Source organism: Mobula hypostoma, chromosome 3, assembly GCF_963921235.1.
Source record: "Mobula hypostoma chromosome 3, sMobHyp1.1, whole genome shotgun sequence".
NCBI lineage: Eukaryota > Metazoa > Chordata > Chondrichthyes > Myliobatiformes > Myliobatidae > Mobula > Mobula hypostoma.
The window spans coordinates 63,066,764-63,079,661 of record NC_086099.1 but is presented as its reverse complement, the minus strand read 5'-3'; the positions used below and the strand labels follow the sequence as shown (position 1 = coordinate 63,079,661).

At 37.9% G+C, this 12,898-nt stretch overlaps 1 protein-coding gene across 1 annotated transcript; it reads right to left on the bottom strand.

Annotated features, from left to right (window-relative positions):
- Window positions 1-1,921: 1,921 nt before the first annotated feature.
- cnga1b (cyclic nucleotide gated channel subunit alpha 1b) lies at window positions 1,922-11,376 on the bottom strand (the record flags this gene model as incomplete). Its single annotated transcript, XM_063042455.1, has 8 exons — window positions 11,273-11,376; window positions 8,211-8,273; window positions 7,580-7,630; window positions 7,316-7,489; window positions 6,316-6,423; window positions 5,141-5,247; window positions 2,925-4,328; window positions 1,922-1,959 (listed from the first exon to the last, which is right to left on the bottom strand). Coding segments are annotated over exons 1-8 (2,049 nt in total), but the record flags the coding sequence as incomplete, so codon positions are not given.
- Between the last annotated feature and the right edge of the window lie 1,522 nt (window positions 11,377-12,898).

Here is a 12,898-nt window from a genome sequence, read left to right as displayed (position 1 = left end):
TCATTAATGTAAATGTCTAATCAGCCAATTATGGCAGCAACTCACAATAAGGTCTTTTGATTCCATGTACCAAAACAAATATATGAGAAGTTTAATCTGGGAACAAATCCTTTGTCTATCACACTGAATACTGCTTTTAAATTGCAGAATTTTCAAGATAAATACCAATAATATCAAACTTAAACTGACATTTTGCAGTCACAAATATCTATTTGTGTAAACTACGTCGCACAAAAGCTGAAACAATATTGACCTCTTCATACTAGGATCATTAAAAATGCATTGACGGGATTTTGAATTTGCTGCTTAGAGCGAATACATGTTTTTGTGCAAATATTTCCCCTCTTCTACACACTTGTGATCCATTTTAAAGGGTAGTGTACACTTTTGTAATAATTGGTTTGGAATGAAAATATAACTATTGCAAAGAACTTACAAGTTTCCATTATCAGGCTGAGACTAGGAATGTTTATTACTTATTTTTAAATGGTCCCTCTTTTACACAAGATTTTTTAGAAATACAATACTCCTTTAAAATGTATCACAATTAGGTAATTTATTATAAATTCATTGGCCACTAAATCCTATAATAGCTTAGCTAGTTTGCTTAGCTAGTTTCCTGTTGTGTCTCCAGCTTGATACTTCCCAGGATAAAACAGTGTTCTGCTCTTATGAACTGTTCGTAACTCAGGCTGAAGTGAGTTCCCAGGTGGCGGAAGATGCCTGCATTCGCGCAACATTTGGTGAATCCATCCATCCCAACAGCTTCCCAACTGTTCAGCAGTACATAAATTAGATACACACAATGATCTGTAGAGGTGGAGGTTGATGTGTTTGATTAGTCAGGGAAGGAAAGGTATTGGGGAAGAGGCAGGAGAACTGGTGTTGAGAGGGAAATGGATAAGCCATGGTGAAATGGTGCAGCAGATTCAATGGGCCGAATAGCCTAATTCTGCGTCTATGTCTCATATGGTCTTTTGGTCTAAATTGGGAGTATGTAGCCAGGGGAAGACCTGTACTAGGAAATATCTAGGGAGGGAAGAGTGAGCAGTTCTCTTGATAACCAAGCTGCTGGAAGTCTTTTGTTCAATTTAACATAGACAGAAATCCCATGCACCACTTATAAAGTGTGAAAAGTAGCTCCTGGCAGCACTCTTATTTTCATTACTGTTCTGGTGCAAATATTTGAATGGTAACATAGCCAAAATTGTAATGTAGAAGGGGCTTTTGGGGAGGCCCTGCTCAAGCCACTCTGTCAAAAATTCACTAGGATTTTCTATTGCCTTTCAGCTGATGAGAACTAAAGTGGAAGATGAGACTCAGCAGTTTGAATGCTTTGGCATAGACTAGATGGGCCAAAGGGCCTGTTTCTGTGCTATAATTTTCTATGACTCTATCTTGTCCTGTAAGTGAGTTTCCCTCAGATCTTCACCAATGACCATGCAAACTCAGTGTAGGGTGGCTCTGAAATATTGCCTCGGGCTATAATGCTGGGGTCTCAACTCAAGAAGTGGCACAACCTCCTCCTTTACCTCCATTCAAGACCCCAAACAGTTCCTCCAGATGAGCTAATAATTCACCTGAGAATCTGCTGGAGTTGCCTATTGTGTCCAGTGCTCCCGATGTGGTCGCTTCTACGTTGGTGAGAACCATATTGGGGGGCAGCTTCAATAAGCACCTCAGTTCCATCCACCAAAAGCGGAACTTCCTGGTGGCCAAACATTTTATTTCCAATTCCTATCCCCATTCCGACATGTGCAATGATGAGGCCATCCTCATGGTGGAGGAGAAACACCTTGTATTCCATCTGAGTAGCTTCCAATCTGATGGCATGAATATCGATTTCACCCTCTGGTTTAAAAAAATTCCCTCACCCTCCCCTCTTCTTCTATTCTCCACTCTTACCTCTTCTCACCTGTCTGTCACCTCCTCCGTCCCTTTCACCCATGATCCACTCTCCTCTCCTATCCTATCAGATGCCTTCCTCTTCAGCCCTTTACTTTTCCTACTCATCTGGCTTCACCTATCACCCTCTAGCTATCCTTCTCTCCTCCGTCCTCCTTTTTATTCTGCCGTCTTTCCCCTTCCTTCCTTCGGAAGGGTCTCGGCCCAAAATGTTGACTGTTCGTTCATTTCCATAGATGCTGCCTGACCTGTTGAGTTTCTCCAGCAACTTGCGTGCATTGCTACAGTACATAAATACTGTGATTGGTCTTTGAAAGTAACCCTTGGGATATTCGGAAGACAGAATTAATTACTATATAAATACAAGAATGTTGTGTGTTCATACAGATGCTGAGTGGGTTACAGCAAAAATGTGTTGTTGGCATATACTGTATACTCAACACAGCCTTGTTACTTTTGGGAGTGAAAAAGACATTCTACCATGACAGCAAAAGCTCACTATCAATATTATGTAATTAAATTCAAATTAAAGTCCCAGTACTGAGTTGTCATCTATATTGCATCAATACTTCTAGCATCATAGAATTCTTACAGCACAAAGGAAGCCATTCAGCCTCGGATACTGACATTTACCCAGACCCTGCAAATTATTTTCATTTCAGTGCCTATCCAACTCCGTATTGGTGCTTATTAAAGCTTTTTCCCCCCAACATCCTTATCGGTAATGAGTTCCGTTTCACAGCTTCGCTCTGCGTATAAATGTTCTTCCTCACATTCTCCCTTCTATCATTTGGCCAACACTTTAAGTATGTGCTGTTGGTCTTTGAAACCATCTGCTATCGCGAATAGCTTCTGTTGTAGAACTCTGTATAAAATTTATCATAAACACTTTGAAATGTTTTTCTTCATAAAGTTATTTAATTTTTATGTGGACGTTCTTCCTGAGATGTATTTCAGTTATGTAAAACTTATCCAAATTGTAATATTAATTTGCATGATAACACTATTCTTTTTTTAACTCTCTTCAGCTTTATCCTTTGCTTCAACTTCTATCAGTTCTGAATAATCATACTGCATTCCTGATTGTTTAATTTTGTTCTCAATCTTTGTCACTCTTTCTTTCAGCTTCTGTTGTGTAGCAATGTATTCTGCTAGAAGTCTAGCAAATCTAGTCTGTAGATTATCAACTGCAAGGTCCAGTCTGGTTATTTTCTCCTCCATATCCTTTGGATCAGCTCCAAGCTGTGCAACATCCAGATCCAAAAGACCATCCTTCATTAGAATTTGTCTCCCCTTTTCCTCCAGCATTGCTTTTGCATCTGGATACTCTGTGAGGGCTTCCATGAGATCATCTTTTGAGAGACAGAACAAATCTGAGTAGCCTATACTCTTAATATTTGCTGTTCTTCTATTTCCAGCTTTGCTGCCTTTGATGTTTAGGATACTAATTTCACCAAAGTAGCTGCCATCACTCAGAACCACAAATTGAGTAATTCCATCATCAGCAACGACTGCCAGCTTCCCTTCTTTGATGATGTACATCTCCCTACCGATGTCTCCTTTGCGACATATATAATCTTCAGGGCTATACACTTGTGGCCTTAGTTTCAACACCAACTCAATCAGCAGACCAGCTTCACAATCTGCAAAGATGCGAACTTTCTTCAGTGTATCCAAATGGACATTGATGGCAATCTCTGCTCTTAGCTTATCAGGAAGGTACTTTAAGACCTCTCTTTCATCTACAGCTTTTTTGTTTGTCCACAAGTAGTCAAACCATTTGATAACTCTCTTCTCCAAATCCTTGCTCACTTTTCGGAAGTGCATGTACTGCTTGATGGCGTCAATCCTCGACTGAAACTCTGCACGAGCTGCGTTCATATTGGAAATCATGGAACCAACGTTACCAACGATGGTGGCAAAAATCAACACTCCAACCAAGAAATCGGCCACCACGAAGAAGTATTCTGAATCCTGAACAGGAGGAGGGGTTTCTCCAATGGTTGTTAGTGTCAGTGTTGACCAGTAGAGACTGTATACGTACTTCCTAGCAAGCCGAGAAAATTCAGGAATAGATATATTTGGATATACCCACGTGTCCGCTCCAAATCCTATAGCTTTTGAAATTGAATAGTATACACAAGCATTCCAATGGATAATAATTACAATGTACATGACAAGATTGGATATCCTAAAAATGTTTGGGTAGTTTGTCCTCGTTTCAGTTCTTGACACAAATTCAAACATTCGACTAATCCTGCTCAAACGATTTAATCTGATTTCGGGATATTCTAGCCCCAAGATGAAATACAGTAAGTCAGTTGGAATAAGTGAGAAAATATCTAATTTGAACTGTAGCGTAGCAAAATACTTTTCTCTGAGTTTCTTTTCATCTTTGACTAATAGTCCTTGTTCCAAATAACCTGTTAGGAGAATAGAAAGTATTAAAGTAATTAGAAAATATTTTCTGCAAGAATCTTCAGAGTGGGATATTGAACAGGTGTAACAATGCTACATCTAAAATTTAACATCTATAAATAAGGGAAACAGGACTGAAGCAAAGTATATTAAAATTATAATAATTCTCTGTTGTAATCTAAAGTATCCAGTTATTAGAGCATAGTTACTAGGCCATGCATTCATTCACATGAATCTCAGGACATTTTCAAAACTTTAACGTATCAAACACATTTGCTTTCATTGGCCACACAAAAAATGTTAAGTAAAATAATGTTGTCCATTTCACTACATAATTACTTTAAGGACTATTATTTACCCAAGTAACTAGTTAGGGCCATTTAGGCCAGTTATCATATTGAAATGAGACTTATGCCTGAAACAAGATGATAATGGAGTTTTCATGACCTGATACTAAGGAAGGGACAGGTTTGGGACTGATGCAGTAACAGTAATTTTCAGACGAAGGCTTTTTGTTTTGCAACCCAATAGAACAACTAGAATTTGTCATCATGAAGATAAAAAAATAACCCCACAAAATAATAAAAGATACACCCACACACGAGGAAATCTGCAGATGCTGGAATTTCAAGCAACACATATAAAAGTTGCTGGTGAACGCAGCAGGCCAGGCAGCATCTCTAGGAAGAGGTACAGACGACGTTTCAGGCCAAGTCCTGACGAAGGGTCTTGGCCCGAAATGTTGACTGTACCTCTTCCTAGAGATGCTGCTTGGCCTGCTGCATTCACCAGCAACTTTTATAAAAGATACACCTACCTGTTTTTGTCCTGAAATACATGTCAATTATGTAAAGGATATCTGATACATAATCAAGGATGAACCATGTGAGCAAGTAATTTGCCTGAAGTTCTTCAAAACATGCTCTGAATAGGAAATGGAAAAACATGCCTTATTTAAACTTAGAATACTGCATTCAATAAATTAAATTAGGTCACACTTTTTCTGGTTAACTTTAAACAAGTTATCATATTCATAAGAATCAGCAGTGAATATTTTGGAATTAAATGTAATTAGTATTATATTTCAATAACTTAGACCTTTCTCCTTCAAATCTTAGCACAGGCAATGGATGATTTGTCAAACTTAACTAAATTCTCAGATTACACCATTATCTTTCTATCATGCAGGTTAAAGTAGCTCAGCAACACAGTTGTTTATTTACCCAGTGGGATATCTAAAACAATTAATGTGAACATTTTTTTGCTAACCATTCAACTGCCTGTGTTAATCAATCACGGCAGTCCTGTTCCATATCAACAGCAAACTATTTACATCCATTCCAAGGATTGACCAGATGCACTAACTACAAAAGCATTCTAAGATATTCATCTTCACTGTTAAGTATCACTTAAAACTGTCAAATTTGATCCCTCTTGCTCTCCCTTCCCTGAATCCACGAGTTTAAAACACGAATCTTGAACCTGTGACCTTCTTCTTCAAAGGTAAAAGATTAATAAAATTTAATGCCATAAATTTCAATGATTCCCTTCAGTACCAAATTGATTAATTGAATGCGTTATCTTCCCCGCTTTGTTTTCTGTTTACTTTCTAATGAGTAATGTTATAGACAAGGAGCACAAGAAAATAGAGCTTCCAGCTGCTTTCTTCCTACATGTTTATTGATCATTTTCTTTTATTCAGTTTAGTATGTCTTTCTATCCTGAGGTGAGAGAATGATATGCCAGTTTATTTCCAGACCATGCATACGTATGCTGTGTGCTGCCCTTGTCCTGTTGTATAAATATTCTCAATGAGGTGAGAAACAAATAATAGATACTAATTTGCATCCAACATTTTGTTACACTCATTAAGGATTATGTATTCCATTTATCTTGTCTGTACCAAATGAAACTCAGCATTATTACACACATAACTATCTCCACCACTTTGCCACAACAAGTTGTTTGACAAATTTCTATGCCTCAACCTACCTTGCTATGAGCATGGTCCAGTTGTACATTACTGGCATTGTAATTATCAGGAGCCAGTAGTAGTACATGTTTCCTGCCGGGTCCAGAATGGGTACCAGTTTTGACAATCTAAACACAATTGTATATAAGTAAAGTCTTTATTATGATAACATCATATGACATTTAAAAGAGATAACCATTATAAAAAAACATGTTTGAAATAAGGGAAAATATTTGCTAAAAATGTATTTTAATTGACAGGTTTCTAGGTGAAAACTGTGCCATTGAGTCCAAAATTAATAATTATTGACTAGAAAACATCCAAATTGATAGATGGCTTGCACTAGCCAATCTTGACATTCCAGTGGGCTTGCGGCTACCATTATTGGTACCAGTTTGCATCAAAAAGATCATTCCATTACTTGAACTTAAGTTTACTAATTGCCACACATAGATTTAAACTTTTGTGACTGGATCCGTGATCCAGAGCTTCAGTTATAGGAAGAGTCGGGTGCCATGGTAACATAGCAGTTACTGCAACACTATCACAGCTCGGGTGTCAGAGTTTTAAGTTCAATTCTGGTGTCATCTGTAAGCAATTTTGAAGGTTCATTCCCATGTGGCCATGGGTATCCTCCGCATTCTCTGGTTTCCTTTCACAGTTCAAAGGTGTACCAGTGAGCAGTAAATTGGTCATTGTAAATTGTCCGGTGATTAGGCTAGGGTTAAATTAGTGGGTTGCTGGGCAGCACAGCTTGTAGGGCCAGAAGGGCCTGTACCGGGCTGTATCATTAAATAAATCAAAATAAAAATAAATAAGTTACTAATCCATTAATTTAATTTACACAGCCATACCACTAAGCAGGGCTTACAGACTAAAAGTTCTTTAGGCATTAAATGTTATTGTTTCCTTGAATCTCTTCATTCATTATCATAATCATAATCATAAATAGAAGCATGTTCATGAATTATAAACCCACAGATTGAGCAAGATACAAACATAAAATTCAAGGACACTTACTCAATCTTGCCTTGCTTGTCATCTTTCTTGTCATCTTTCTTGTCATCTTTTTTGTCATCTTTCTTGTCGTCTTTCTTCTCTTCCTTCCCTTTTTCTTCCTCTTTTGTTTTGTTCTTCTCTTTGTCCTTTTTCTTTTCTTTGTTCCTTTTCTTCTCTTTTTTGCCATCAGATTTACTGTAAAATGAAGTGATATTAAGCACATACAATGAAAGAAATGGTTTCAACAGAAACTGTGCTAAATGTTATGAGTTATTGTTCACTCACCCTTTATTTTCTTTCTTATTCTTTTTGGATTCTTTCTTCTTTCCTTTTTCTCTAAAAATAAAAAAATAATTATTCTGTATGCATAATTAACATTTATAATCCGATCACTCACCATTATCGAGTTTGTTCACAAAGTGTTACTTTTTTTCCATTTTGAAGGACGTTGGAAGAAACAGTAAAACAGGATTTATATAGTCCTTTTCACAAGTTCAGAATAACTCAATATGGTTAAAAATTAATAAAGTACTTCTGAAATGTAATCACTGTTGTGAAGTGATGACCAATCTATGTCCTCTCTGAAACACATACAGTATGAGTAAATAACATCATATGTTGCATGTATTGGTTGAAGAATCAGATGATAAACAAGAAGAAACTATCTCTGTCTGAAAGGGCATAACATTGCATATGAATGAGCACTGAGGCAACATTCCTTCAGTATGAAACGCTAGTCCAGATTGTGTTCACAAATGGGGTTTGAATCTATAATCTTCTGATACTGAGGAGAATGCCACCATTGTGTCATCAATAAAATTTGTTTAGCTTTTTTAAGAATCAGATAAAACAAATGATGATGAAATGATTATTCTCTGCTATGTTCAACATTTCAGAAATCCAACCAAATACTTACTCATCATTGTTGTTACAGTTGTTTATGTTGGACATCTCCAAATCAGAGGCAATGGCTTGGTTCCTAAGGGAAAGCAAACAGGTTAGAAATTTAATTGACTTGAACAAAAATTATTAATTTATAATTCGATAATTGTGAGGATTTTTGAGTAGATGCTTTTCCAAAATTATCTTGCATGGGATGAATATTACACAGCCCACACTAAGTTACTAAAATGCAAAAAAATGTGGCATGTTAAGGATATCAATTAAATCTTATGGAACAGAGATTATATACTTTGGTAAATCTGTCTGTCACTTCATCTTTCTGTTATGTTCAGGACATAGCAAATTTTCCATTGGAGTGTTTTGTGATGCAATTGGCTTGGAATTTCTGAACATCTATTAGGTCCTGGAGTGCACATTTGAATGATGGTGCCCATGGAAGTTATATGACTATGAATCACAAATTTAGTTAATCATATAAAGGTAAACAGCTGTTTTATTGCTCTGAGAAACAGTATCGTAAATGTTAATCTATTCCCTAAATTGTTACGTATATAGATAATTGTTCTGTGTGCATAATATGTGAAATAACCTTAGTCAAAGAGTCTGATAAATTCATAATTAGGTGGATAAGGAAATCAATTTCAGATTGCTGGGGTGCGGTATTTTGAACACAGCCTGATACCTTTCACGTTTTTTCCAACACTTGGTACTTAAGCTCAGAGCAAGTCAGTGGCTTCCAAAAACCATGGAAACGAAGAGGTTCCACTGCACAAAGGACTGAGAATCTACAGACACAATAGTCTGCTGATCCTGGAATCTGGAGCATAAAGCAAGCTCCTGGAAAAAGTCAATGGAGCAGGCAGCAAATGTGGAGGTAAAAGGGAATTTCCTCCACAGATGCTGCCTGGCTTCCTGAGTCCTCCTTTTCTACATTGCATCCTTTTCTACATAATTTTTGAGTTAATGTACTCAAGGTTAACAATTAATCCTAAATGCTGTGAATCACAGAGAATGCCTGGGATGCCAGTCATGTTTTCTCATTGCTTCTGTAGACAGAAATTAGTTAAGAACCAAAATAATCAAATACTTAGGCAGACTTAATTGTAAGTCAAACAATGTATTTAATCCAAAATTTACAGGGCCTGAATTTAAATGGCTGAATCCCTAAGTGAGGGGATTGAGTCTGGGAAAGCACTAGAATTGAAGAGTTGCCTTGTGCAATATATGGGACTACATACACTTGCACTATTGATTATGTAGTCAGGTGCATTCTAACTTTCCCACCTCTAGAGAAGCCAATTCTGGCCTGGACCTTCTCTGGGGTCCCAATAGTGAGTTCTAATGTGCTTGACTGAAGGACCGGACTCTTGATTTTAACTGGGTGCAACAACATTTAGGTGTTTGCTGGATATTATTATGCTAAAGTAGAAGTAGTTTTTAGCATACAGAATCTATGCTTAGCCCTGTTTTCCACAATAACAACCCCTATTGACATGTAGGTTTCACTGGGTTTCACGCCCCCCCCATGAGCTTGTAGGCGGGAGAGTGATGTTGGGTGTCACTAGGAAGTCCCCTTCTACACACCAGCCATATTCTGGTCCTGGCCATTTTATACCCTCCATTGCCGGATTATCACTGATAGACCGGAATATCAAGTAATTCTAAATACGCAGTACTTCAAAACAAAATAAAATTAGAAACTAAAAAGAGCACAGGGCCAGATAATAACTCAGCACCAAGAAAAGTCCAGAAATGGCAGGGGAATTTTGAAAGAAAATGCCAGTGTTTTCCCCAGGTCTGTTGAAACCATGTTTCATCCTTTTCAACAGCTTTCTCATCTGATAACCAACCAAACAGCTGGAATGAAAGTCCGACAGATTGGAGAGTGGCCAAGGAGCAGATATCAGGTGAATTCAACTTTGGGTGGAGATCAAAAGTGTTGTCACCAATCATTAAATAAAATAACTGGGCCCAGAACACACGCACTCTTACAACTCAAATACATTTTATTTACATGGACATAAGGAGAACACTATGGCCCCTGTCACCACACTGTTCTGAAGCCAGGACCGAAAACGAATCAAAATTTTTATATGGAATTGGCATCTCAGTTCTGGATATTGACCACTGGTAAATTGTATATGTTTGAATTCCTTACTTGCAAGATCAATCGCCATTCATAACAGAGGTGTTAAAAATCAACATAAACTGCAAGCTGATAACCAACGACACTTTGAAGTTTGTAAAATCATTGTCCCTCAGTTATTGGGTGCATTTCACATCCTTCTCTTATTCCCATCCCTTCTGTCTCCAGCACCCTCTACTGTGTAAAGGGAAGTTATGTTCTTGATTACACACTGCCTTGACCTCTGCCTTGCCATGGTGTCGGAGACAGTTTTCAAAATAGTCCAGAGTGGGGTCCTCTTCAAGGAGCTGACTGAGTTGCCACTTCACCTCTGCAAGGCAGAGGTCAATCCACCACACCGCAAGAGCACCCACTTGGTCTTCAGGCTTGATGGTAAGGTTGGGATTGGTGTAGGAGAGTTGAGGGCAGCGCATTCAGGTGGAGTAAGGTTTGAGGAGGAGAAAGGAGTGCTGACTCCTGCTTGGCATAACTGTTTCTTTTCAGGCAGACAAACAAATCAATTGAGAATGTAACAAGAGTTACTTTTGCTGTGGTCTGTCAATCTATATAAATTATCCCAACTTGTCACCAGGCTTGAAGGAAGCTATAGTATTAACTTCACTGGATTCTGATCCAGGAATGCAGGTGGAACTTTTACAGGACCTTGCCATCCTAGGTGCCTGTGTTTAGGGAACTTGCAAATGCACATTAATTTCCCAAGAACATATTTAACATTTTAATGTCATAAAGAAAAAGAAGTAAACCTGTACTCTCAAAACATTTCCTTCATTTTTGGGCCTAACACCATAATATGCAAAATAAGAATACAAATTAGATTTTAGGCATCCAGATTCAGAATTATTCAAACAAAGTGACTTTTGGTCAATGCTGTACCTAATAACTAATTTATTATCCAGGAAGACATCTTAAATATAGTTGTTCTTTCATACCTGTTTTGTCCATTCTCCATGTTTTCAACCTCGTCATCTGCAGGGTGAACTGACACCCTGGGAATGTATCGGTACGTCCGATGTGTATTAATCTCAGCTGTCATTTTGATCACAAAGTTAATTCCTAAACAAAGCAAGGGAACAAATAATGTGAAACAGTATTTTAGTTTTATTTCCCCATGTGTCACTCAGGGTATTCAAGCCCCCTTAAATGAGATGCATTAATGAGAGTTGCTCATTATTTTCCCTTGCATTCATTATTATCTGAATCTCGGCATAAGTAGATCAATGCATAGAAACCTAATGAAGCTGTAACATTGGTCTTTACATGTGCAGGCAGGAAAAGCAGTATGATGCTGTCAGCTATCTATTCATGCAGCCAATAGATTAGATCAGAGCTCTGTAGTTTTGCCAAATCTCACAGTGTAGGGTGGTGTATAATTAAGTATTTATGGTTGGAGGAGGAACCATGAACATTTCCGGCCTTAAAGATGTTGGAGCTCAGCATACGAGTCCAAAAGGCAGGGTTAAAGAGATGACAACCATCATCTACTAGATTTATTACCCAGGAAGATACCATAACTTGAAATAATTCTTTCCTATCATCGTTTTGATTTCACCTGCAGCATGCAATGACACTTGGAGAATCTGTAGGTGGCCTCAGTAGGAAGATTTATTCACCCTGAGCTTCCCTCTGAGGCCTTCGCTATTGTACAATTTAATTTGGATAAATCAGTTCGGTCAACATCACATCAAGGACCAGATCATTTTATTGATTTCAACTAATGGTAAGGGCTCCAGCAATATCCTGGCCATCATGTCAAAGATGCAGGAACCGTTGTGGCTCCAGTCATAATGTTCCTTGATAGCTACAATAATAACATTTTCCTAACAATGAAAAATGCTCAGGTATGCAGTGTTCAAGACAAATCCAATCCAGTTATTTACTCTCTCAGCCTACAATCAAATATCAACAAAATGTTGAAAGGTGTCATTGATAATGATGAAATTAATTATCAATAACCTACTAATACATATTAAGCAACACTCACCAAAGTTACTGGTGAACGCAGCAGGCCAGGCAGCATCTCTAGGAAGAGGTACAGTCGACGTTTTGGGCCGAAACCCTTCGTCAGGACATATTAAGTTTGGGTTCACAGGGACGTTCGGCTGTTGTGTTTATTAACCCTTGGGTTTAAATATTGATTTTAAAAAAGCTGAATTCCAGAGGTGAAGTGAAGGAGACTGTCCTTGACATTTGGGCAGTGTTTAACAGCAGTGAAATTAACTGGAATTAATTAAAGTACCATATCGTAATCTGAATTCATTGTGAATTAATTACAGTTCTCAACAATGTCCCCACTCTCTGTAACAGCTGCCATAATATTTGACACAAAACATCTGTAATGGTCCCCTTATTAAAGAACAGAAGGGCCTCAGTGTAGAATTTCTGAAGATTGTAAAGTGGTCTTATATGATACCTACCTTCATTAGCCACAGAAGAAGAATGTAAAAACAGTGAGATCCTAGTACAATTTCCTAAACATTGGTTCAACTACACCTAGAATACTGGTACAGTTCTGGATGCCATTCCACCGGAAGGACATGGTTTCACCCGCATGAGTG